Source organism: Schistocerca serialis, chromosome 11 (assembly GCF_023864345.2).
Source record: "Schistocerca serialis cubense isolate TAMUIC-IGC-003099 chromosome 11, iqSchSeri2.2, whole genome shotgun sequence".
Taxonomy (NCBI): domain Eukaryota; kingdom Metazoa; phylum Arthropoda; class Insecta; order Orthoptera; family Acrididae; genus Schistocerca; species Schistocerca serialis.
The window spans coordinates 197971002-197998917 of NC_064648.1; the positions used below are offsets into that span (position 1 = coordinate 197971002).

Here is a 27916-nt window from a genome sequence, read left to right on the forward strand (position 1 = left end):
ATTCATCTGTTATATTGTGGGAATGCTGTAATACCTCTACTACTACCGTAATAATTTGTGATCATCCATGCTTGCCCATCTGTTCCTTCGTGCTGAGTTTGCACAACTGATAGAGCGAAATAAACTTCAACATAAATGCTTTTTCGCTCGAAATGCGCGGCTGAACATCAACATGCCAAAGATCCGGTATCTTTGCGGTCTTACATGCAGCTGTCTTTTGTTTGAGAAAGTTGAGTGTAGCCGGTCAAACTTGAGTGTCACATCGCCTTCAGTTAAAATTTCTCTCGGACACGCTTTGTGACAAAACGTTAAGCAGAGCATCACAGTGTCAGATAATTTGTCAACACGCGAAATTTGACAAATTATTTTATAGCCTTTCTCAGTGGCATTGCGTTGGTTTGCCGAGTCACGTGATCTCAGCGGTGAAATAATGCGGTGTCGCTACAGTTCAGCAGTTGGCATCCCTTCCATAGTCTCTACGTAGAGGTCGTCGATTTGTTTACTGTTTACAGGAATGGAAAAGTGGACAAACGAAAAAACCTTAAATTTCATAAACGCGATACATCTGCGACCAGAGCTTTGGGACGTAGAAAGTAGTGTGTACAAAGATCGCAATCTCAAAAAGGACAGTTGGCTAGCTGTTGCCGATGACTACGGTATCACGCCCGATGAAGCCTACAAAAAATTTCGTAGTCTTCGTACGTACGCAAAATGCGAGGAGAAAAAGCACAGGAAGAGTGGAAGCAGTGGCGGGTCTACATCCCCATGGTTTGCATACGATGCCATGAGTTTTATACTGTCCCAAGACGTGCCTGAAGCAGGAGCTGATAGTGAAAACCCAACTGCAGAGGTAAGCACAGAGTTTTATGTAATATTAGCGTAAATTTATGCTACAATATTATTCTGTAATCAGTAGACAATACATTATGTTTTCGGTACTTACTTTGCTAGCCTAAGCGATTTTGATCACTAACTTTCACACATTGATTTGTATCTTTTCTGTGGCACCTTTCACTTTCATTCCTAGATGTTGGTTGTCGGTATTACAAATATACGCCTTTGTTTCTCCAGTATCCCCGTAATATTCTCCCTGTTTCAACATTCAATTATAAAGATAACAGCCGTGGCAGCGAATATAGCATTTGTCTCACAAGTTATCCATGACGCAAAAATATTGTAAATATGCACAAACCAAAGCAATTCTAGCAGTACTGTTCGCATTCAGATACACAGTGTGTGAAAAAAATTGCTTAAACAAGAGTTTGGAATGTTTAGATGAGGTAAGAAGGAACACTTTTTTAATGTGACTAGAATGTCAACGTTTCTCTGCATAGGAGTTCTTTAAGGTTTTGATGCTAGTAATCATAGATTGTGTACAAATTCCCATGTATTAATGCGTTTGGGCCCCTTGTGCTCCATAGTGGTTGTGTTTTTGCTGTGCTGCTATTGTCTTCCATTCCTGGTGTTCTTGATGAAGTTAGTAGCTGTTTTCTTGTTACTCCCTTGAGGTTTTCTGTTAACCCAGTACTCCTTCATTTTTTCTACTGAACTCTGTTTGCATCCCTGAGACCATTTTCTGGTCTGGTGGTCAACTTCTGTACAAGCTGTTAGACAGGGCAGTAGCTAAATGTTTATCATCCCTATTAGTTATTCTGTCCTGCCAGTGATGTTCTGCAAAGTCTTTCTCTATTGCTTGATCCAATGGCTTTACCCTTGTTGGTTACTTTGAACATCTTGTAAGGTACGCTGTGGGGAAGTTCATTCTGTACAGGTGGCTATAAAAAGCTAGTAGTCTTCGCGTGGTGTTGGTAGATTTAACAGTTAGGTTTGCACTATTGTCTCCCCTTCGGTACTCTCTTCGATCCCTCAATCTTGCACAGGAATTTCCTTCCTTGTAATTTGGAGACTGTTATTTTGTCTACTTGGCTAGGGATAGCCACTCTGCTGTAAAGGGAACTAATGGTCTGTCTACAGTGTTGTAGTCTTATACTCATTGAAAGATCTCTGTGAGCATAATATGTCCTATAGATTTAGATTTTCCTGTTTCAGAGCTACTATTTCACTGAGATCATGTGAGATCCATTTTCCTAGGTACTTTATGGTTTTGGCTCTCGATATGCTTGGTAACTCTCTCATTGCTCTCGGGGTCCTTCAATATTGGCAATGAATTCAGTCCTTCTGATGCTGATCGATAGACCTGTCTTCTCCGCTATTAAATGCAGTGCTCAGAGCTACAGGGATGCGTCTTGCATGTTATTTACTAGTAAAGTCAGATCATCCTTAGGTTGTCTGCTTTGATCCACATCCTTAATTAGGTGTTAGCTGGTAGAGATATGGGATAAAGAGGATTGTTTGATACGAGATGTTGCCTTTGACCAGTGACATAAAAATTGTGTGACAGATGCAATAATGACATGGTGACTATATTGGTGGCGATCATTTTTCAAATGGGCTAAGCTGTAGATCAGTCTATTACCACAACCAGTAATTTTTAGTTTCACAATTGTTGGTTTCACAAACTCTCAACCAAACTGTCGCCTTCCAGCCTAATGTAGACCTTGGGCAGTGCTACAGATATGTTTGTTACCAGTTTTTTTGCTTCCACATTCATTGGCTTCACTGCCCATCAACAATACTGAATATATTCACCAGAAGGCGATGCCACAGCAGCAATTAATGTAACATCAGTGGTCAAAGCTGATGAATGGTACAGAGTAGGCTTATTCCTCGACCGAAGATCCGGTCCATTCCCTAACGATTTTTTTAGAGGATTCACTTATAATAGACACGAAATACGGCCTCCTTGTCTTGTTCTTTTGTGTTGATCGGGAAGCTCTTGGAGTTATCCCCTAAACTGTACTTCAGATTTGGTGTTGTACAGGGCGGCCCGCACCATCCTATTGAGTTTTTCATTGAGCTCTAGTTCTCTTAGTACCCCAAAGAGAGTGGTTCTACTCATGAAGTTGTATATCTTCTGGAAACATGTGCGGGTAGTTACCCACTGTCTGGCTATTTTCTTACTATATCGGGGGATGATCTTGAGGGTTTGGTTTTGTGTTTGTTCAGTAAAGGATATTGAACCTTTGAAACCTGTTTGGTATACCCCTAATGCACTGTCCGGCTGTCTTGTTACATGTTATTCAAGGATCTTTGAAAAGATTTTGTATGTGATTGCAAGGAACAATACTCCTCTGCAGTTACCGGAGCCTGTTTTTCTTCCTTATTTTGAATGGCTAAGGTCCAGTCATTTGAGTGATGACTATTGTTTTAGATATGGTTTTTTGAAAATGTTGTCCATTTACATTGATGCAAAACTGGCAGTGTGCTAATGATTGTGCAATAAAGCAACACACTTTGTATACTGTGATTGCAGTGCACAAACTTGCTGTTTAGAGATGACCAGTTTCAACATCTTATGCTGCCATCATCTGATCATATGGAACTCATGATAAAACTGCCATGTTACATTATATGAAATCGAAGTATTAAAGGCAGCGCTCCCAATGTCTACATGTCTTGATAAAAATCCTGTTTATAAAATGCACACAGTTAAAATTCTTGTATTGTCTATGCTTGTTGGTGGCACATGTGATTCTCACAAGCTTGCCAGACAGCATTCAGTGCTGTTAGAGCTGTGTGGAAAGCTTGTGAGAATAATGTTCACAGCCAACAAGAATGGATGATACAAGGATTTTATCATTTGGGTGCATTTTTATCGTTTGAGTGCATTTTTATCCACTGTGAATTTCATCAGTGGATTTTTATCAGGATACATATACTTGGGGGGATGTTTATGCTCTGACTTCATGTAATGTAACGTGGCAGTTTTATAATTTCCATTAGATCAGATGACTGCAGCAAAAAACTGTTGAATCCAGTCATCTTGGAACAATAAAAGTGTGTACACTGCAATTGCAGTGTACGGGGTATGTTCATTTTCAACCATACAATCGCCCCACAGCACAGCATATGTAGCTTAAAAGATTGTGTAACACACTCACAAGAACCATTTTTCACAAATAATGTCTTCAGGTTCAGCCAAAAGGGCAATCAGTTTTTGGTGAGTGTCTGTTGCTGTCTCAACTTGCCCTTGCATTAAAAGAAACAGATAGGTGAGCAACATCTCTAAAACAACATTCGTCACATGGCAGTTTTAATATCATCTCTGATAATCGAACTAAAAACCTTCATGCATCTCTAGCGAGTAGACAGTGCAAGTTTCACGTAAAGTGTTCCTTTTTAGCTCCCATAAACACTACAGAATTTTTTAGTGTTGTTCTTTTTTATACCCTGGATAATTTTTCAGAAGATTAAAGAAAAAGCACCTAATCCAAAATTGTTTGCCATTACCACTCATGCTCCAGATATTGATAAGTTGCTAATGGACTTTTAAATCAGTTGAGAATGGATTCATATGATTTTCTGTCACTGTTAATGCATCGTTAGCAAGAAATACATTCCGGTATCAGTATGGGATTGACACATCTTCATCAGGAAGAGGACCTCCCAGGGGGCTCGCCGTTCTTTGTCGGGTTTGTGCTTGGCTACCACGGGGCCCCAGCCTTTGCAGCATCTTTTCCTTTCCATGCTGCATGTCATCCTCTTGCTGTTCTTTTTTCTCCTCCCCGGGGAACATGTCTGGCGTGTTTTTGGAAATGGGTTCCACATTTTCAATAGTCAATATCAGAACAGTCTCTCCACTGTTTGTGATTCCTTTTTCGTTCTTCGTTTCCTTTCTCCACTTCTGCGTTTCAGGTTCCTCTTTTTCTTCTTCCTCCCTGTGTGCTCCTGAAGGCCAGCTCATGCGTCTGACGTGTAACAGGTGACATTGTTATGTGTAATTTCCAGCCTCAGGTACCTTCCCAAATTGCTGATTCGTCCCTCTTTCAGGTGTTCGGGAGGTGTGAAAAATCGTGTAAGGCAGGTGCGCCCCCTTCTGTAGCCCCCACCCCTGCCGCCTCCCAGTTAGGAGTGCGCCATCGGAGATGCTGGCAATCGTGGGGATTTTCTTGCAATGAGCCAGTCATCATCATCTCGGTCAATGTCTATGAAACATAAACGGAATGAGGCTAACAATTCGAAGACCCTACCAGCTGGACCACGGTTCCTCGTGGTTGCACATACAGAGTACGGTCAGTCCTTCGCTACAGTGAATCCATTTATTATTCAGAAAGGTGTTGATGCTGTTGCTGGCTCTATGAAATCCTGCTCTTGTTTACACAGTGGCACTTTGCTTTTGGAGACTGCTACTGACTCTCAAGCACAACTACTGCTTGCAGCTTTGCTCCTCCAGGGGTATCCTGTTCGTGTCGAGGCCCTTCGAATGCTAAATTCTTCCTGTGGTGTTGTTTAAATTGGACTGTTTGATGGTCTGACTGAGGCAGAAATCCAAACATACTTTTCTGGTCAGGGTGTCATTGCAATCCATTGGTTGATGAAAAAGGTATGTGCCTGCTTAATGCCCACAAGCGCTCTTTTTCCCATTTTAGATAGAGTGGTTCTTCCGTCAAAGATCAAAGTGGGTTATGAAGTTCCCGCAGTCAGTCATTGTGAACCTGATGTGCTGCTATCAGTGTCATAGTTACAACCACACTGGAGTGTCTTGTTGACTCTTGGCCACATGTGTAACTTGTGGTAGGGATGCTCACGAGGGCGATTGTCCTCCTTCTCCCCGCTATATCAACTACAGTGGCAACCGAGCTGGCTCCTTCCGAGATTGTCCTGTGTATCTCGATGAGCGGGCCATCCGGGAAATCTGGGCTAAGGAAAAAGTGCCTTACGTGGTCGCTCGCAATTCAGACTCCCTGCGATCAGCTGTCTGGCACACACAGTACTGTTCTCGCTGCTTCACGGAGGACACGGCCATGTAGACATACCACCTGAAATTTGGCACCACGGTTGTAAAATTACCCAGTGTCGTGACCTTCCGCCCTGAGAACAGCATTCCACCTCATCGGGGATTCGTGCTGCTCGTCCAGGATTACGATCGTAGTCACCCCGTCTTTCTGACTACTCAGCTTCAAGCTGTTGCAGTTTGCCTTTCTGTTCCTCACTTGACCTTTTCCCTTTGTACCATTCTCATCCCTCCGTCATTCAGTGTCAGTCCATTCTCTCTGACATATACTTGAGCGACCATTTCCCGTGTGTTATCCATTTGCTGACTCCTACCCCACCTCTATGCACACTCAAATGGCAGCTTTCTAAGGTCGACTGGAGGATTTACTCTTTCCTGGCAATCTTTGATGAACCACATTTCCCCAGTTGTGATGACCATGTAGAATATCTTACAAATGTTATCCGTATTGCTGCAGAACATTCTATTCCTCGCACTTCCTCTTTAGGGTGCCCTGTCCCGTTCCCTCGGTTGACTGAGGTGTGCAGCGGTGCAATTTGCTTGCGGAGACGTGCTCTCCACATTTTTAACTGTCATCCTGCAACGACAAACTGCATTTGTTATAAACAGTTGTGTGCACAACGTCGTCGTGTTCTTTGGGATAGCAAAAAAGCTAGCTGAATTTCATGTACTAGTTCTTTTGACAGTTCCACTCCGTCTTCCGTTGTGTGGGCCAACCTCTGACAGTTCTGAGACCGAGGTCCAGTCCCCAAATTGCGGCCTCACAGTAGCAGACAGTGTCATAGTGGTCCCTATTGCAATCTCCCACACCGTGGGCCACTATTTTGTGGAGATTTTGAGCTCCTCCCACTGTCACCCTACCTCCCTCCACCAGAAACGACTGGAAGAGGCTCAGGTGATATCCTTTTCTTCTCAGAATTGTGCTACAATGCCTCCTTTACTATGAGGGAGCTAGATCGTGCTCTCCATTCATCCCGATCCTCCGCCTCGAGGCTAGACAATGTTCACGTTCAGGTTTTGCAGAACCCCTCTCGTGCGGCAACCACTTTCTGCTTCACAAGTACAGTCGCATCTGGACAGAGGGCACATTTCCCGGATGCTAGCGTGAAGCTGCTGTCATACCCGTACCTAAGCCTGGTACGGAAAAACACCTTCCTTCTAGTTATCTCCCCATTTTTCTCACCAGCTGTGTTTGGAAGGTGACGGATCGTACAATTCACACCCGGCTGGTGTGGTGGTTTGAGTTTCACAATTTACTGACCACTGCACAGTTCGGATTTTGAGCGTGCCATTCTGTGGTTGACCATCCTGTCACCTTGTCAACCCCTGTCGTAATGGTGTTCTGTGGAAACTCCAGACTGTGGCTGTGTGTTTTGATTTGGAGGCAGCCTGTGACACCTGCCGGAGGACAGGTATCCTCCGTACTCTCTACATGTTGGGCTTCGGTGACCGCATGTCCCAGTTCCTTCAGAAATTTTTAGAAGACAGATTTTTCAAGGTAATAGTGGGTCCTGCCTTGTCGGACATCTTTATCCAGGAAACGGTGTGCCTCACAGTTCTGTCCTGAGAGTCGTCCTCTTTGCCATCGCCATTAACACTATAATGGCCTGTCTCCTGTCGGGCATCTTCGCTTGATTTTCGTTGATGATTTTGCCATCTATCACAGTTCTCGACAGATTTGTGTCGTTGAGCGGCGTCTTCAACGATGGCTCGATCGTCTTTACTTGTGGAGCATCGACAGTGGCTTTCGTTTTTCCACCGTTTGTATGAATTTCTGCTGGCGCAATTGGTTTCCTCCACTATCTTTACATCTTAGGCCTACTACTCTTCTGTTCGTTGAAACGACGAAACTCCTTGGGCTCATGCTCGATAGGAAACTTTCTAGGTCCTTCCATGTGTCGTACCTGGCTGCCCGCTATTCATGGTCCCTCAGTGTCCTATGTTTCCTCTGCAGTGCTACCTGGGGAGCAGATTGGACCACCCTCCTCTGTTTGTACCAGTCTCTTGTTGATTGGAAACTAGGCAGTGGGTGTCTCATTTACGCATCTGTCCATCTTACGCCGTCTCGATACAGTCCACTATCGTGCCATCCATTTGGCCACTGGCACCTTCTACACGAGCCCAGTTGAGAGTCTGTATGCAGACGCTGTCGAACTGCCACTGTGACTTCCTCCTCAGCAGATACGCGTGCCTTTGTCTGCCTCATCTGGCCACCCATCCTATTCCTCCTCCTTCGATGATTCCGTTGATTGCCAGTATGGGGCACATCCCTCTTCTCTGTTACCTCCTGGTGTTCACTTTCGGCTCCTGCCCCAACAGCTTAACTTCACATTACCTGCTGTTTTCCCAATGGGCTTCATGTGGTGGCCCACGTTCACCTTGGCCGTCATTCACTTCCAAAAGACAGTACGCCAGGCTTGCTGTATCGCTGTATGTTTCATTAGCGTTACTGCCTCCGGATCATTGGGTCCCGGTTTTGATTCCCGGTCAGGTTGGGGATTTTCTCTGCCCAGGGATTGGGTGCTAGTGTTGCCATCATCATCATCATCATCATCATCATCATCATCATCATCATGTGACAGTGACTAGATTGGACTGCATAAAAAAAAAGAATTGGACTGTGTAAAAATTGGGACTTTGTACAGGTGCTGATGACCGCGCAGTTGAGCGCTCCACAAACCAATCATCATCATCAAGTTTCATGACCTTTGCACGGAATTTCACAATAGAACCTTTGTGTACCCTGATGGCTCTCGAACTGATCACGGTGTCGAGTGTGCGTTCGTCATTGGCACTGATGTTCTTTCAGTATCTGCTTTCGGAACACTGCTCAGTATTTGCAGCAGAGCTCTTTGCCCTGTATAGGGCTACACAGGGGTTTCCAATTGTGTCATCTGCTCAGACTCTCTCAACACTCTTCAAAGCCTCTGTGTGCTGTACACTGTCCATCCCTTAGTGCAACGGGTTCATCATTTGCTCACTCTTGGTGGAGCCACTGTGGTGTTTATGTGGGTTCCTGGTCAGATCAGTCCGACGGGAAAAGAGGCTGCTGATGGTGCTGCCGAGGTTGCAGTCCTGGTACCTCGGCCCACTAGTGCTTCCGTTCCCTCTGATGATCTCAGTGTTGCCTTCTGTCAGCAGGTGATGTTACTTTTATGACGCTCTACGCCACGGGAGGAAGTGCAGAATCTCGTGTGGTGCGGCGCTTTAAATTGAGCAGAAGTGCTGCGTGTGGCAATTTGCGTGCCTTTGTTAGGCCTTCTGGCAAGGTGATTCTCCGCCTGCTGGCTGACGAAGTGCTACACCTTCACTCCAGGACAGGACATCGTCTTCAGCCGCCGGTGTCGCTTGCTGACTTCACCGTCGACGTACCGGGCTTCACCCCCCGGTCTCCTACCAGTCGACCGCTTCCGCCTGGCGCAGAAGAACTGTGCGTTACCTTCCTAACTTCTCACCCCCCCCCCTCCCCCCCCACTCACAGGGACATACTCCATACTGCGCGGTGGGGGGGGGGCTATGTGGCGTAGAGCGCCATAAAAATCGATATTTGTTCTGTGCGTAAGTGTGCTATCTTTGAGGAGAGGGTTTTGGAGAGCATGTTGGACGCTAACGGCAGTTAGCCTCCGGACTTGTATCTGTGTAGACGCTAAGTGTGAATAAATCTGTATATGAGAGAATTCTAGTTGTTTACCTACAACTATACCATATTCCCTCACTTTGACATGATCACAGGTCCTCCCTTCATGGGAACAAGCTCCGGGAAATTAAACATGTCCCAGTGGCTTGGATGACCTCTCAGTCGTCTCGCTGTGAGGAGATCATTTTAGGAAGGTTGCTTATTGGGCTCTGTCTTTGTAGCCCTTGCCATTTGTTAAGTGGTGCTCCCCCACTGCTTTGTGCTCATTGCCCTCAACCTTTGACAGTTCGCCATTTCCTGACAGAGTGCCTGTTTTTTAACCACTTATGTTCCAATTTATGTTTTCCATCGGAGTTATCGGCCACTTTAGCGAACAACGTCTGGGCTGTTGACTGCTTTTTACTTTTTATCTGCCATAGCAATATGGTGAAGGACACTTAATCTTTAGTTTAGGACCTAGGTTTCTCTGTGGTGTATTTTATGGACCTTTCTTCAAGTACCTGTTTTTTAATTTTTTCCTTCCATCAATTGGGCTTAATGTGTAGTTGCTTTTAACTCCCCCCTACCCGTGTTCTACAGTTCTGACATGGGTGCTTATGACCCGCATGTTTTTGCGTGCTAAAAGAAAGCAATACAAACATCAGAAAGAGAAACAGTTTCAGGTAGTTTTAATGTTTGGTCCTGTAGGGCTTGTGCACTTGAAAGCTCTGCAATCTTCATTGATATCAGACATGCATCGAAGTGGATGGGTAATTTGCTTTTGTAACTACAAATAGTATGTACTGGAAAACTGTTAATTATTCAGTTATTTATTTTCATTATTTACCAGGCACTCATTACCTCTGTGTTGGCAGTGAACGTAACCAATGTGGTTAGGTAACTTCCAGCTATCTGGGAGGTCTTTGGCAATCGTTTTTCATTATTTAGTAAGTTGTAGCACTTAGAAAAATTGTCAGTAAATGTAGAAGAGGTATGCAAGCAGTTTCTGTAGCAGTTATTACAGCATACAATTATGGACAAGCACCTAATATTGCAGCATGCTCTACATCTCTCTTCATTGCGGCATGCAGCACAAAAAAAAAAAAAATTGTTTTGACCTGAGATTGGAGTAACCAAAAGTTAGTGCAGTCTTCAATGCAGCCACATCTTTTCTATAGTGATGTAGTTAATAACAGCACAAACAATGATCAAACTCCAGACAATTTGAGCCTACTAAGAGTGCTTGCATATGGTGTGTGCGTAACTTGTAGTTGTTTGATCACGTCAGTGCTTCGTGCCGATTTAGGCTGGCTGCAACCAGATAGGCCCTGTAGTATAACTGGATAGATAAAAAATATACTCACCGACTGACCAGTTGCTATCTTCCTACATCAGACATTACATCCCATACAGCCTCGGTACTTGAGGCAAACGTATTTTTCATATGCAGACTCTTTACAGTAATACACCAATATGCCCATCTCAGCCTTTAATGGGCGTAATAACCCACCAGTCTAGTTGAAAAGCAGATTTCTTGGGTTGTTACATCCAAATGTGGTACTGCTGCTCCATCCAAAAAACAACTTACGAATACATTTCTTATGACTAAGTAATATCCTGGTCTTGAATGTATAATCAGCAACTTCCACAACGCTATTACTTCCTAAAATCGTGCCCCGAAATGATGGCCATTCTGATATTTTGCCTATCGCACCTAGAATAGCTTTTCGTCCCCCCCCCCCCTCCCCCCTCCTCCCTCTCGAATCTCCACAGTATCCTGGTCAGGCCCTGACCTCTTCCGCACCTATTTCTGTACTATCACATGGCTCCTACCATTGTGACAGTCTGTGCTGTAACAGTTGCCATATGCACCTTCCTACCACCACCTGTACTAGCCACATCACTGTCAAAGCATACACTATCAGAGGATGAGCCAACTATGAAATGATACGTCATGTACCAGTTGCTATGTAAACACTGTTTGGCCTTCCACATTTGTGCACCAAGTTATCAGTCAGGATGAACGGGGATAGACGGAAGTTTTATAGTGGCAACACAGAATACCCTGTCACGCAGGGTGCTGTACAACATGACAGTTGTGACTTTTGTGCCTATTTCACCACACATCATCTGAATTCTTCCCCCTGATACAGTTTCTCAGAACTCTGCAAGTGGGAACTGACATAACTAAACGTCCTCTGTTCTTGCCAAACACCTGGCCTCGATTTCTTGGGTCTCAGCATTTCTTCTCAATAACTATTCCTTTCCTTGCTCCCTTTCAGCTTTCTGCATCTTTTCCTATCTGATCTGCCTATTTTTCCTTGCCCCCACCTGTACTACATACGAGGGTCGTCCACAAATTAAGTTCCGTTTCTATTTCTATCCGCGGCAGCGCTACGATCACAGTTCCGAGCATGCGCGGCAGGTACTCTGACGCGAGGAGAAGACATGTACGCCATTTTCAGATCGCTGCTGCCGACGTGTGCTTTGTAGTGCTTCTTTTTAATGTCAGCCGTAATTGAAAATGCTGCCGCGTGTGAAATCAGACCTGTGATTCGTTTTCTAAATGCAAAGAAAGTTAAACCAAAGGAAATTCATCGGCAAATCTGTGAGGTTTACAGACAAAATGCTATGAGTGATTCGATGGTTAGAAGATGGGTCAGACTGTTCAATGAAGGATATGATCAGATGTACAATGCAGAACGAAGTGGATGCCCATCTGTGGTTACTGATGAACTGGGTCACACAATTGCAGAGAAGATTAAGCACAACCATAAGTTTACACTTAGTGCCCTTGCTAGGGAAGTTCCGCAAATCTCACGATCACTGATTCATGAAATTGTTACTGAAAAACTGAAATTTCGAAAACTTTGCTCACGTTTGGTACCCAAAATTCTTACTGATCGACACAAAAAACAATGAATGGGCAGTGCACTTCAGTTTTTTTGACATGCTAGAATGAAGGATGCACTTCAGTTTTTTTGACATGCTAGAATGAAGGAGGCGATGGTTTTTTCTCTCGGATAGTCACAGGGGATGAAACTTGGGTATCGTATGACACCCCTGAAACAAAACAGCAATCAATGGAATGGAGGCACACTTCATCCCCAACGAAGGTTAAGCCTAAGCAAATCTTGACATCACAAAAAGTCATGCACTGTTTTTTGGAACAGAAAAGGCATTTTGCTGATTGATTTCTTACTGTGAGGCCAAACAATCAGTGCACGTTAAGAAATTGCACCACGCGGCGGCATTTTCAATTACGGCTGACGTTATAAAGAAGCACTACAAAGCACACGTCGGCAGCAGTGATCTGAAAATGGCGTACGTCTTCTCCTTGAGTAAGAGTAACTGCCGCACATGCTCGGAACTGCAATTGTAGCGCTGCCGCGGATAGAAGTAGAAACCGTACTTGCTTTGTGGACGACCCTCGTATAATGTGCTCAGCTTTCCACTCTTAACAACTCTTGCACAATGTTTTGCCAGCTACCTGTCTTGTTTAACCTCTCAAGTTTTGAAATCTCCCCATTTCGTAAACCTCACCAATCCTTTTCCTTCATCCTTCGTCCTTCCCCTTCGATCAGGAGCTGCTGCCACAGGCTCTGAAAGTGTGCACATTTCCTTAACTTGTGTGTTTTTTCTCATGCCACCACTTGCTGAGTAGATTTTTCATCCATCCCATTATATTTTCAAAAACTGATTTTCACAGGTAGGTGATGCGATTTTCATACTTTTTCTTCATTGACCACTGTTCTCAAACATGAAATACCTATCCATCATTCCCTAACTTCAGTACTAGATTGGATATCTTGCTGAACTTAGACTAACACAAAGTCTTTAGCCATTTTCCCCTCCACTTCAGCCAAATGACTGTGGAATGAACTATCGTGTGACCTGCATCTTGTCCAAAATCACTCTGCATTTGATCAGAGATCAGAGCTATAATTCTTAACATCAGTATAGCTTCGCTCTTGGCTAGGGTTACTAGATTATTTTATGGAGATGTAGGACATTTGACAAAAATGGAGGATGTTGTTGGTCAACGCAAAAATAATTTAAAGTTCTAATTTAAATGCTGTTTATATACACACACAGACATATAAGTTTATATTTTCTTAAAATTGTGTGCATTCAGTGTCAAACGTGATCAGTGATAGCTGTCAGTTATTCTTCTATGATGAAATAATCGTACATAAAAAATCTAGTGTGTTTGAAATATAACTGAGAAACTAGACACAACTGAAGTTTTTAAAATTGCACTTCATAAAACAAAACCTTTGACTGAGTCAATAGATAACCTGTTCCTTTCATGTGTCCACTTTGCTATTATTGTGTATTTTACATTCTACGGGCTATGGCAGTAACTTTTTTGGGTAAATAGAGATCCTGCTGTGGTGTCAATTTTCTCGTTTGGGAAGAGTGGGAGTAAAGCATTGCTGTGCTTTGGCTCAGAGCGCAAGTGCAGTGTTACCACGTATCTTGTTCAGTGGTACTAATGCACAAGTACGCTCTTTGAATGTAACCATATAGAGTTCAACTTGTAGCTAGTAACCAATTGTTCATTTCTATTTTCCCAGTCACCAGTACATTTTTTAACAGTCACTACTTGTTTCTGAAAATGTAGGACAGTAGAGACTTTCCAAACTCCTCCTCCCCCCCTCCCCCCTAGATGCCAGACAAATGGTTGGAATTCCAGACATCTGGTAACCCTATGCTTGACATATCCCAGCTGTTTTCCTTCTGTCCTGCAGAAGAACCAGTATCTGTCACGTTGTAAACTGTGCACACTTTTCTTATCACTTTTTATTTCTGCATTCTTCCTACTATCTCCTCTGCTAATTGTATGCAGTCATGTCTAGCTCTTCTGCCTAGCCAACTTCTTCTCCTCACTTGATTACTGCTGAGCTGTAACCACACATTTGTTAGATGTCATTACTCACATTTGACAAAACTGTAGTAAGAAATTTCTAAAATGATGATAATAAAATTAATATTTCTTAAATTAAGTATACTCATTACTGTATATTATTATTATTATTATTATTATTATTATTATTGGTGTTTTGCCCTTAAAGAGCGCATTTGGACTAAACTACATGGCCAGTTCCTTTTGCTGCCTTCCTTGCTGCCCAAACTTCCCTCATTCGCTCGCTGTGTTTCTGTTTCCGGTCCTCTGTCCATGCTTCTTGTCGGCTTTGTGTCTTCGGCTTCATCTTGATTGCCTTTTGGTTGCCCATATTTCTTTCATCTTCTGGCTGTGATCTTGCTTGCGTTCTTCGGTCCATTTTATGCCTGTTCGTTTGTCACATTGTATCTCATGTAGTTTACTTTTCTTAATGATGTTTCTGAACTTTATTATGTTGTTTATTGTGTCTGCTGTTATGTTGAGTTGGTTCAGGTCGTTTTCTACCTCTGCCACCCATTTGTTGTTTCTAGTGGTTACCCAGTCAAAGATCTGTTTGGTCAGCCTGTGCGATGGCATTCTGTATAGGTGTCCATGGAATTGTAGTCTGCGTTTTCTAATCTTTTCTGTGATTGTCTCCATATGTTTGTACAGTTCCTCTGTAGGTATCTTGATACATATTCCATTGTTGTTAGTTGCGCCAAATATTTTCCTAAGTATTTTCTGTTCTACTTTTTCTAATTGTCTGATATGTGTATGCCCTAGGATTAGTGTGGTCTCTGCTGCATATAGTGCCTCGGGGAGCACCACCGTGTCGTAATGGCGTAATTTGGCTTTTTGTGAGATAGACTTCTTGTTGTAATGATTCCACACTACTTTGTATGCCTTGTCCAGTTTAGTCTTTCTTTCTTCGTTTGAGTCTCTGTTATGTCCACTCATTTGTAGTGTTTCACCGAGGTATTTGAAGTTTGCCGTTTTGTAAATTGTGCCATACTTTGTGTTCAGAGATGAGAGTTTCTTTGTGCTCATAAACTGTCTCTTTTCGTAAGAGATCTGTAGTCCAGCTTTGGAAGCGATTTCGTGCAGTTTTTCAATAGTGTCTTTTGTTTCCTTTATACCTTTCGTGACAATCGCCAAATCGTCTGCAAAAGCCAAACATTTAATCTGTAGGTTTCCTAAGGTTATCCCCTGTTGTGATGTTTCCCACTCTATTATGACCTTATCTAACACCAGATTGAAAAGGAGAGGTGAGAGGCCATCGCCTTGTCGGACACCTGTGCGAATTTCTAAGGGGTGTGATAGTTCCCCACAGAACTTTACTTTGGAGGTAGTGTTGGTTAAAGTTTGCTCTATGATAGTCCGTGTTTTGTTGTCTACTTTGTATTCTGCTAGAATTTTGAAGAGAGTTTTCCGGTCGATAGAGTCGTATGCCTTTTTGAAGTCAACAAAGGTAATGATCAGGTTCTGTTTGTGTTGTAAAATCATTTTCAGGTTCCAAATTTGTTCCGCACAAGACCGCCCTTTACGGAAGCCTGCTTGGTATTCCCCAATCAAGTGGTCGGTCTGGCATTCTAGTCTGTTCAGTAAAGCTTTAGAGAGGATCTTGTATGTGACCGGTAGTAGGGATATTCCTCTGTAGTTGTTCGGGTCAGTCTTGTCACCTTTTTTGTGTAGTGGGTGTATCAGGGCAGTTTTCCAGTCGTCAGGAATTTTCATGGTCTTCCAAGATCCTGTGGATGTCTTTGGTGAGTTCTGGGTCTTGTAACTTCCAGATTTCCGCGATGATGCCATCTTCTCCTGGTGCTCTACGATTCTTGAGTGACTTTATTATTTCTTTAACTTCTTCTAGAGTTGGAGGTTCACTATCTGGATTGTATGTGCTTGTTTCTGTCATCATTTCTTCCATGGGGGGGTCCGTGTTGAGCAGTTTTTCAAAGTACTTTGCCAGAATGTCACAATTGTTTTTGGTATTGGTTTCTAGGGTTCCATCCGGTCTTCTAAAGCCCAAGTTGGTTGGTCGATATCCTGTCATATTTTCTCTGAACGTTCTGTAGAAGTTTCTTGTATTGTTCTTCATGAAGTCCGATTCGATCTCTTGTCAGTCGCCGTTTGTCATACTGTCGTTTTTCACTGCGAATGATTTTGCTTGATTGCTTCTGTGTTTTCAAGAAGTTCATCCAATTCTCTTGGAATTTATGGCTACTAAATTTTTTCCATGCACTGATTCGTTGGTCAATAGCTTGGTCACATGTGTGGTTCCACCAACGGTGTTTCCGTGTGCGTGGTGCTTGTGCTAGTTTCATGGCCTCTCAGATTCTTCGTGAAAGTTGTGTCCAGTCTGTCGTTTTCTCCATTTTAATTTTGTGTAATATTTGTGTCTTGTTTAAAGTAATGTATTCTGGATCTGGTCTAACAATTTTGTTCTTCTGGAGCTTTTTCTTGGGCAAAAGACGAATCCTGATCTGTAGTAGGTGGTGGTCTGAGTCGAAGTAGCCTTTACGGGTGTCTATGTTCAAAATTTCTTTTTGTGAGTCTTTCTGCACTATTACATGGTCGATTTGTAGTTCTTGCTTTCCGCTGGGGAATTTCCATGTGGTAAGTTTTTGTGTTGGTTTCTTGAATTTTGTTGACATAATGGCGAGGTCGTGGCTTTTGCAAAAGTCTATCAGATGTTTTCCGTTTTTGTTGGTGTCCTTGTGTGGAGTATGTTTTCCTGTGATATGTCTGTATATCTTTTCTTTTCCGAGTTTGGCGTTGAAGTCTCCCAGTATTATTTTGACTCTATGTGCAGTAATTTTTCTGATAGTTTCTTCCAATGTCGTCCAGAAGTCATCAATTTCGTCCGGGTTTTTCCTGTTGTAGTCATTAGTCGGTGCATGTGCGTTGATTATTGTGTAGGATTTATTGGCTGATTTCACTGTGATGGTGCTGATTCTTTTGTTTGGTGACGAAAAGTCGATTATGCTGTCCGTGATGGACCTGTGTACTGCAAATCCTGTGCCAAAAAGCCTTAGGTTTTTCAGTTGTCTCGATGGTTTTCCTTTGTATATTCTGAAATGCTCCATGTTGAAATGGTCTTCGTCTGTGAATCGTGTTTCTTGCAGTGCCCACATTTTGATTTGAAATTTTTATTATTATTATTATTATTATTATTATTATTATTATTATACTCTACCATCTGGTGAGCAACATGTATGAGACAGGCGAAATACCCTCAGGCTTCAAGAAGAACATAATAATTCCAATCCCAAAGACAGTAGGTGTTGACAGATGTGAAAATTACCGAACTATCACTTTAGTAAGTCACAGCTGCGAATTCTTTACAGACAAATGGAAAAACTGGTAGAAGACGACTTCGGGGAAGATCAGTTTGGATTCCGTAGAAATGTTGGAACACATAAGGCAATATTGACCTTAGCACTTATCTTAGAAGAAAGATTAAGGAAAGGCAAACCTACGTTTCTAGCATTTGTAGACTTAGAGAAAGCTTTTGACAATGTTGACTGGAATACTCTCTTTGAAATTCTGAAGGTGGCAGGGGTAAAATACAGGGAGCGAAAGGCTATTTACAATTTGTACAGAAACCAGATGGCAGTTATAAGAGTCGAGGGACATGAAAGGGAAGCAGTGGTTGGGAAGGGAGTAAGACAGGGTTGTAGCCTCTCCCCGATGTTGTTCAATCTGTATATTGAGCAAGCAGTAAAGGAAACAAAAGAAAAATTCGGAGTAGGTATTAAAATCCATGGAGAAGAAATAAAAACTTTGAGGTTCGCTGATGACATTGTAATTCTGTCAGAGACAGCAAAGGACTTGGAAGAGCAGTTGAACGGAATGGACAGTGTCTTGAAGGGAGGGTATAAGATGAATATCAACAAAAGCAAAACTAGGATAATGGTATGTAATCGAATTAAATTGGGTGATGCTGAGGGAATTAGATTAGGAAATGAGACGCTTAAGTTGTAGAGGGAGACCAAGAGAGGAATACACTAAGCAGATTCAGAAAGATGTAGGTTGCAGTAAGTACTGCGAGATGAAGAAGCTTGCACGGGATAGAGTAGCATGGAGAGCTGCATCAAACCAGTCTCAGGACTGAAGACCACAACAACATTATTATTATTATTATTATTATTATTATTAGCATCATTGTTACATAGTATCCGATTAAAAGTTTTGAGACATCCCAGCTTAATGCAGAACGGGTCAATAGAAGTGGACCCCATTATGAAAGGAGGTGGGGGACTATTGTGTTGTCATTAAAGAAGATGTAACAGCAAAATGTATTGGCCGGGGCAGCTCAGTGACTTCAAATGCGGACTACACATTAGATATCAGCTGAGCAGCAGATCTGTCAGTTGTCAAAGTTGACTGTTGGTGATGTGACTGTGAGGGGAAGATGCAAAGGAACAACCACAACTAGACTGAGACCATGTAGATATCTTGTACTCACAGGCAGGAATTGTCAAACATTGCGGAGGGTCATACAAAAACCTGCACAAGTGCATTGAAAGGAATCTCTACTGAATATTGTCAAATGATATTACACTAAACCCAGCGAAATTACTGTCCAACCCTAGCGAATGAGACAGGAACTAAAACAGAGGGCTGCTAAGCAAAAGCTGAAATCCTTAACTCCATTTCCAAATGTTCCTTTACAAATGGAAACCCAGGAGAATTGCCCCAGTTTAATCCTCGTACCACTGAAAAGGTGAATGAAATGTATATTAGTGTCAGTGGTGTTGAGAAACAGCTGAAATTGTTAAAACTGAACAGGGCCCAGTGGAATCCCCATTAGATTCTATACTGAACTTGTGGCTGAGTTAGCCCCTCTTCTAACTATAATCTGTGATAGATGCCTTGACCAAAGAACAGAGCCCAGTTCTTGGAAAAAGGCAAGCTCACACCTGTCCATTAGAAACATTGTAGAAATGTTCTGCAAAACCACCATCCAATATCCTTGACACTGATTTGTTGTAGAATCTTAGAGCATATTGTGAGCTCAAATATAAAGAGGTATCTGAAAGAGAACGACCTCTTCAATGCCGACCAGCACGGATTCCCGAAGCATTGATCACATGAAACCCAACTCGCACTTTTCTCTAATGACATACTGAAGGCTTTGGACTGAGGCAGTGAGGTAGATGCAGTATTTCTTGATTTCCGAGAAGCATTTGGCTCGGTGCCTCACCTACGCTTATTGTCAAAAGCACGAGCGTAGGGGTATGAAGTGAAATTTGTGATTGGACTGAGGACTTTCTGGTAGGAAGGACACAGCATGTTACCTTGGATGGAGAGTCATTGTCAGATGTAGAAGTAACTTTGGGTGCGCCCCGGGGAAGTGTGTCAGAACCCTTGCTAGTCTTGTTGTATATTAATGACTTTGTGGACAACATTAATAGTAACCTAAGACTTTTTGCGGATGATGCAGTTATCTATAATGAAGTACTGTCTGAAAGAAGCTGCATAAATATTCAGTCAGATATTGATAAGATTTCAAACTACATCCACATCCACATCCATACTCCGCAAGCCACCTGATGGTGTGTGGCGGAGGGTACCTTGAGTACCTGTATCGGCTCTCCCTTCTATTCCAGTCTCGTATTGTTCATGGAAAGAAAGATTGTTGGTATGCCTCTGTGTGGGCTCTAATCTCTCTGATTTTATCATCGTGGTCTCTTCACGAGATTTACGCAGGAGGGAGCAATATACTGCTTGACTACACGGGGAAACTTCAACAAAAGCCCGTTTCGAGCTACTGAGCATCTCTCTTGCAGTGTCTTCCACTGGAGTTTTATCTATGATCTCTGTAATGCTTTCGTGATTACTAAATGATCCTGTAACGAAGTGCGCTGCTCTCTGTTGGATCTCCTCTCTCTCTTCTATCAACCCTATCTGGTACGGATCCCACACCAGTGAGCAGTATTCCAGCAGTGGGCGAACAAGTGTACTGTAACCTACTTCCTTTGTTTTCTCGACTGCATTTCCTTAGGATTCTTCCAATGAATCTGTCGGGCATCTGCTTTACTGACGATTAATTTTATATGGTCATTCCATTTTAAATCACTCCTAATGCCTACTCCCAGATAATTTATGGAATTAACTGCTTCCAGTTGCTGACGTGCTATATCGTAGCTAAATGATAAAGGATATTTCTTTCTATGTATTCGCAGCACTTTACACTTGCCTACATCGAGATTAAATTGCTATTCCCTGCACCATGCGTCAATTCGTTGCAGATCCTCCTGCATTACAGTACAATTTTCCATTGTTACAACCTCTCGATGTATTACAGCATCATCCACAAAAAGCCTCAGTGAACTTCCAATGTTATCCACAAGGTCATTTATATATATTCTGAATAGCAACGTCCCTACGACACTCCCCTGTGGCACACCTGAGATCACTCTTACTTCAGAAGACTTCTCTCCGTTGAGAAAGACATGCTGTGTTCTGTTATCTAGGAACTCTTCAATCCAATCACACAATTGGTCTGATAGTCCACACGGTCTTACTTTGTTCATTAAACGACTGTGGGGAACTATATCAAACACCATGCGGAAGTCAAGAAACACGGCATCTACCTGGGATCCCATGTCTCTGGCCGTGTGAGTCTCGGGGATGAATGGCATGATCGTCTTTTTCGAAACCCATGCTGATTCCTACTGAGTAGATTTGTAGTCTACAGAAAAGTCATTATACTCAAACATAATATGTGTTCCAAAATTCTACAACTGGTCTACGTTGGAGATACAGGTCTAAAGTTCTGTACATGACATCCCTTCTTGAAAACAGGGATCACCTGTGCCCTTTTCCAATCTTTTGGAACTCTACGCTCTTCTAGAGACCTACAGAACACCGCTGTGAGAAGGGGGCCAAGTTCCTTTGCGTACTCTGTGTAAAATTGAACTGGTATCCCATCAGGTCCAGCGGCCTTTCCTCTTTTGAGTGATTTTAATTGTTTTTCTATCCCTCTGTCATCTATTTCGATATCTACCATTTTGCCATCTGTCTGACAATCTAGAGAAGGAACTACAGTGGAGTCTTCCTCTGTGAAACAGCTTTGGAAAAAGACATTTAGTATTTTGCCCTTTAGTCTGTCATCCTCTGTTTCAGTACCATTTTCGTCACAGAGTGTCTGGACATTTTATTTTGATCCACCTACTGCTTTGACATAAGAGCAAAATTTCTTAAGATTTTCTGCCAAGTCAGTACATAGAACTTTACTTTCGAATTCATTGAATGCCTCCCACATAACCCTCCTCACACTACATTTCGCTTCGTGTACTTTTTGTTTGTCTGCAAGGCTTTGGCTATGTTTATGTTTGCTGTGAAGTTCCCTTTGCTTCTGTGCGAAGATTGTCAGCTTGTTGTAAATTTTCAGAAATGTGAAATTTTGCGCCTCATATGACTGCAATAACCGTGAGTCACTGTTGGAATCTGCCGACCCATATAATTAGCTGGGTGTAAAACTTCATAGGGATATGAAATGGAATGTTCACGTAGGCTTAGTCATGGGTAAAGCAGGTGGTTTATTATTTGAATACTGGGGAAGTGCAATCAGCCTACAAAGGAGATTACTTATGAATCACTCATGAGGTCAGTGCTAGAATATTGGCGAAATGTGTGGGAGTGGTACCAGATAGGGCTAACAGAGGATATTGAAAGTATACAGTGGAGGGCAGCACAAATGTTCACTGTTTGTGGTGTGTGTCACTGAGATACTGAAGGAACTGAACTAGAAGACTCTTGAATTTAGACATAAACTATACCAAAAAAGTCTATAACAAAGTTCCAGGAACCGGATTTAAATGATGACTCTAGGAGTATACTGCAACCTGCTACGTACTGCTCACATAGGGATCATTAGGATAAGATTAGAATAATTACTGCATACACAGAGGCATTCAACGATCATTCCTCCTGCACTCCATAGGCGAATGGAAGAGGAAGAAACCCTAATAACTGGTACCCTCTGCCATGTACCTCAGTGGTTTCCAGAGTATAGATGTCGATGTAGAGTTCCAAGTTGTACCAGCAGCCGAGCTAGCACAGTCACTGTGCGTAGGGAGATAAAAAGAATTGGATACAATGCTGAAGTAGCTCCTCACTGAGCAACACATTTTGTGTAGTTAGTGCCAGGTGACACTCAAGTTAGTGTAGAGAGGAACGCTACCGGACAGTAGGTGTTTGGAAAGGAACGATTCGAAGTGACGATTCACACTATACCTTGTGGCAGTCCAGCGGAAGATTGTGGGTGTGGTTATCGTGCTTGGAGAATGTTAGCTGCCTTGGTGTGTAGTGTCAGAGGTGAAGTATGGAAGAAGTGGGTTACAGTATGAGAGAATGTAAAACTTTCATTGTGTCCTGTGTATGGCAGAGGAACAGTTCTGTAGGTGATGATTCTGTCAGCATGACAAAGCTGTTTACCATAAAGCAACATGTGTTAGGCCATGACTTGTGGAGAATAAAATTCCTGAAATGGACTGACCTTCTCATAGTCCCCGCATATAGTTGGACACTTACAGGCCAAGTTAGAAGGTCGACTTCGTTCCAGCATCTGACATCATTTCCTTCTCTAGTTTTATTTTCTGAGGAAGAAGCGGCTGCCATTCCTCCACAGACACTCGTACACCTCGTTGAAAGAGCCTGAGCAGAGTTCAAACCGGCTAAAGGTGGAAGAGGGACACATCCTATATTAATGTCCGCTAATAGGTATCCAGATAATTTTGATAAGGACTTTGTTTTATAAACGTACTAAACAAATGACATTGTAATTCTGTCAGAGACAGCGAAGGACCTGCAAGAGCAGCCGAAGGGAATGGACAGTGTCTTGAAAGGATATAAGATGAACATCAACAAAAGCAAAACGAGGATAATGGAATGTAGTCGAATTAAGTCGGGTGATGCTGAGGGAATTAGATTAGGAAATGAGACGCTTAAAGTAGTAAAGGAGTTTTGCCATTTGGGGAGCAAAATAAATGATGATGGACAAAGTAGAGAGGATATAAAATGTAGACTAGCAAGAGAAATTCGTTAACATCGACTATAGATGTGTCAGGAATCCGTTTCTGAAACTATTTGTGTGGAGTGTAGCCATGTATGGAAGTGAAACATGGACAATAACTAGTTTGGACACAAAGAGAATAGAATCTTTCGAAATGTGGTGCTACAGAAGAATGCTGAAGATTAGATGGGTAGATCACATAACTAATGAGGAGGTATTGAATAGAATTGGGGAGAAGAGGAGTTTGTGGCACAACTTTACTAGAAGAAGGGATCGGTTGGTAGGAGATGCTCTGAGGCATCAAGGGATCACCAATTTAGTACTGGAGGGCAGCGTGGAGGGTAAAAATCGTAGAGGGAGACCAAGAGATGAATACACTAAGCAGATTCAGAAGGATGTAGGCTGCAGATGATGAAGAAATTGACGAAATGTATGATAGGATAAAAGAAATTATTCAGAATGAGATTTTCACTCTGCAGCGGAGTGTGCGCTGATATGAAACTTCCTGGCAGATTAAAACTGTGTGCCCGATCGAGACTCGAACTCGGGACCTTTGCCTTTCGCGGGCAAGTGCTCTATGGGGGAAAGAAATACAGTAGAAGAAGAATGGGTAGCTTTGAGGAATGAAATAGTGAAGGCAGCAGAGCATCAAATAGGTAAAAAGATGAGGGCTAGTAGAAATCCTTGGGTAACAGAAGAGATACCGAATTTAATTGATGAAAGGAGAAAATATAAAAATGCAGTAAATGAAGCAGGCAAAAAGGAATGAAACGTCTCAAAAATGAGATTGACAGGAAGTGCAAAATGGCTAAGCAGGGATGGCTAGAGGACAAATGTAAGGATGTAGACGCTTATCTCACTAGGGGTAAGATAGATACTGCCTACAGGAAAATTAGAGAGACCTCTGGAGAAAAGAGAACCACTTGTATGAATATCAAGAGCTCAGATGGAAACCCAGTTCTAACCAAAGAAGGGAAAGCAGAAAGGTGGAAGGAGTGTATAGAGGGTCTATACAGGGGCGATGTTCTTGAGGACAATATTATGGAAATGGAAGAGGAGGTAGATTAAGATGAAATGGGAGATACGATACTGCGTGAAGAGTTTGGCAGAGCACTGAAAGACCTGAGTCAAAACAAGGACCCGGCAGTAGACAACATTGCATTAGAACTACTGACAGCCTTGGGAGAGCCAGTCCTAACAAAACTCTACCATCTGGTGAGCAAGATGTATGAGACAGACGAAATTCCCTCAGACTTCAAGAATAATATAATAATTCCAATCCCAAGGAAAGCAGGTGTTCACAGATGAGAAATTTACCGAACTATCAGTTTAATAAGTCACAGTTGCAAAATACTAATGTGAATTCTTTACAGAAGAATGGAAAAACTGATAGAAACCGACCTCGGGGAAGATCAGTTTGGATTGCGTAGAAATGTTGGGACACGTGAGGCAATACTGACCCTACGACTTACCTTAGAAGAAAGATTAAGCAAAGGCAAACCTATGTTTCTAGCATTTGTAGACTTAGAGAAAGCTTTTGACAATGTTGACTGGAATACTCTCTTCCGAATTCTAAAGGTGGCAGGGGTAAAATACAGGGAGTGAAAGGCTATTTACAATTTGTACAGAAACCAGATGGCAGTTGTAAGAGTCGAGGGGCATGAAAGGGAAGCGGTGGTTGGGAAAGGAGTGAGACAGGGTTGTAGCCTCTCCCCGATGTTATTCAATCTGTATATTGAGCAAGCAGTAAAGAAAACAAAAGAAAAGTTCGGAGTAGGTATTAAAATCCATGGAGAAGAAATAAAAACGTTGAGGTTCGCCGATGACATTGTAATTCTGTCAGAGACAGCAAAGGACTTGGAAGAGCAGTTGAACGGAATGGACAGTGTCTTGAAAGGAGTGTATAAGATGAACATAAACAAAAGCAAAAGCAAAACGAGGATAATGGAATGTAGCCGAATTAACTCGGGTGATGCTGAGGGAATTAGATTAGGAAATGAGACACTTAAAGTAGTAAAGGAATTTTGCTATTTGGGAACCAAAATAACTGATGATTGTCGAAGTAGAGAGGATATAAAATGTAGACTGGCAATGGCAAGGAAAGCGTTTCTGTAGAGGAGAAATTTGTTAACATCGAGTATAGATTTAAGTGTCAGGAAGTCATTTCTGAAAGTATTTGTATGGAGCGTAGCCATGTAAGGAAGTGAAATGTGAACGATAAATAGTTTGGACAAGAAAAGAATAGAAGCTTTCGAAATGTGGTGCTACGGAAGAATGCTGAAGATCAGATGGGTAGATCACACAACTAATGAGGAGGTATTGAATAGAATTGGGGAGAAGAGGAGTTTGTGGCACGACTTGACAAGAAGAAGGGACCGGTTGGTAGGACATGTTCTGAGGCATCAAGGGATCACCAATTTAGTATTGGAGGGCAGCACGGAGGGTAAAAATCGTAGAGGGCGACCAAGAGATGAGTACACTAAGCAGATTCAGAAGGATGTGGGTTGCAGTAGGTACTGGGAGATGAAGAAGCTTACACAGGATAGAGTAGCATGGAAAGCTGCATCAAACCAGTCTCTGGACTGAGGACCCCAACAAGAACAACAACAACAACAACGACAAACAAATCATAAAGTTGACTCACTAAGGATGTCTGGTTAGATGTAAGAGAGGGTGCCAAGGCCATTATCTTGTCACATGAAATAAATAAAACCCGTACTAGAAATATAATATACAGAAGTAAATTACATACTTCTGATAGTCCTAAACTGTTAGATACAATTTTTGGTAGCGGGTATTTACTAATGAGTTCATTCTTGTTTTCAGACCCAGTTCAAGACGGAGTTTATGTTGCTGGATGAAGAAAGTGACATGTTGGAACCAGAAATACAAGCGGTACCACTGAGGCATAGCTACAGTGTGCAGAAGAAAGGATCACACAGGGACAAGCTACAGGAAGCTGTCGATAAAGCCGTCCACATAGTTCATCACACCTCGCGGAAACGCACCAATCCATCTGCGGCCTTCGGTGAACACGTGGCCAATAAGTTGTTACGTTACAGTGACTTGATCAGATCTGAAGTCGAATTCAAAATTAGTGAAGTACTGTACAAAGCAGATATGAAGATGCTTCGAAGTGAAAGTGGTCAGTCTGCGACGACTTTCTGTCCACCTTCGCCCGAAGTTGTTTTCAGTGACGGCTCAAATTGACCGTCGCCTCAGTACGGCATTTGGAAAGAACTGTGCAGTTACGAATGGCATACCACGAAGAAGTCGACGACAGGTCGGAGATCTTCCCTGCTCCTTTCTCGAAATGAATCGTTTATCCTTTGCCGACTGTGTGTCGGCTGTACTCAGTCGACTCTGTCACCTCCTCTGGCGAGAGGATCCACCCCGTTCTCGTGGCACCTCTCTGTCGGTGGTGTGTATCCTATTAAGGGTGCCCAACTTCACTGCTTTGCGGTGAACATTAACGATTGACAACACCCTGCCTCTGCTGCTACTTGACAGCTTGTGAACAGCAGATTTGTTTTGACATTTTATTTGAGACTGCTCGACAGGTATGGAAGTTCCCAGAATGAGATTTTCACTCTGCAGCGGAGTGTGCGCTGATATGAAACTTCCTGGCAGATTAAAACTGTGTGCCCGACCGAGACTCGAACTCGGGACCTTTGCCTTTCGCGGGCAAGTGCTCTATCGCAAAGGTCCCGAGTTCGAGTCTCGGTCGGGCACACAGTTTTAATCTGCCAGGAAGTTTCATATCAGCGCACACTCCGCTGCAGAGTGAAAATCTCATTCTGGAAACATCCCCCAGGCTGTGGCTAAGCCATGTCTCCGCAATATCCTTTCTTTCAGGAGTGCTAGTTCTGCAAGGTTCGCAGGAGAGCTTCTGTAAAGTTTGGAAGGTAGGAGACGAGGTACTGGCAGAAGTAAAGCTGTGAGTACCGGGCGTGAGTCGTGCTTCGGTAGCTCAGTTGGTAGAGCACTTGCCCGCGAAAGGCAAAGGTCCCGAGTTCGAGTCTCGGTCGGGCACACAGTTTTAATCTGCCAGGAAGTTTCAGGTATGGAAGTTGACTTCCAACCGCAGGACTGAAACTGAGAGGGGTCAGTGCACCACTCCTGCCTCATTGGGTTTCCTTACCTTTTGACATTTATTATCCCTCCTCCTGTTGCTTACCTGTTTGCCTTGCTGCCTGCCTCAGATGGCACTTTCAATTTGGCAGCCTGTCATTTTCTTCTCCTGGAAATCTTTTGGGTTTGATTGTTACAGGGAAAAACAGAAATTATCACCACGGCTTTTAGTCCCATTACAACCTCCCCAAAAATTTATTAATTAAATCATTTATTCATGTATGTACAGCAAAGCAGGGCAGATGTAGACATATTTGCTGTTATAAGAACTGCAGCAGCAAGTTATAATATAAGTATGTTGCTAGATGTATAAACTTTTTGTAAGATTCATCTCGTCATCGTTGAGCTCGTAGTGAGCGACTTGCCAACCGTCCATTTTTAATTAATTTATTTTTTATTAATTTTTTATTA

General features: G+C 42.7%; 2 protein-coding genes across 2 annotated transcripts in view; both read left to right on the top strand.

Moving 5' to 3' along the window:
• The window catches only part of LOC126427309 (tRNA-dihydrouridine(47) synthase [NAD(P)(+)]-like), a 237196-nt gene that overhangs the window by 28736 nt on the left and 180544 nt on the right, over window positions 1-27916 (top strand). The window lies entirely within an intron of this gene.
• Window positions 459-27911, top strand: LOC126427313 (uncharacterized). The gene is made up of 3 exons (XM_050089618.1): window positions 459-850; window positions 26201-26934; window positions 27436-27911. The coding sequence occupies exons 1-2, from the start codon at window positions 515-517 to the stop codon at window positions 26582-26584; spliced, it is 720 nt and encodes a 239-aa protein (XP_049945575.1). The 5' UTR covers window positions 459-514; the 3' UTR covers window positions 26585-26934; window positions 27436-27911.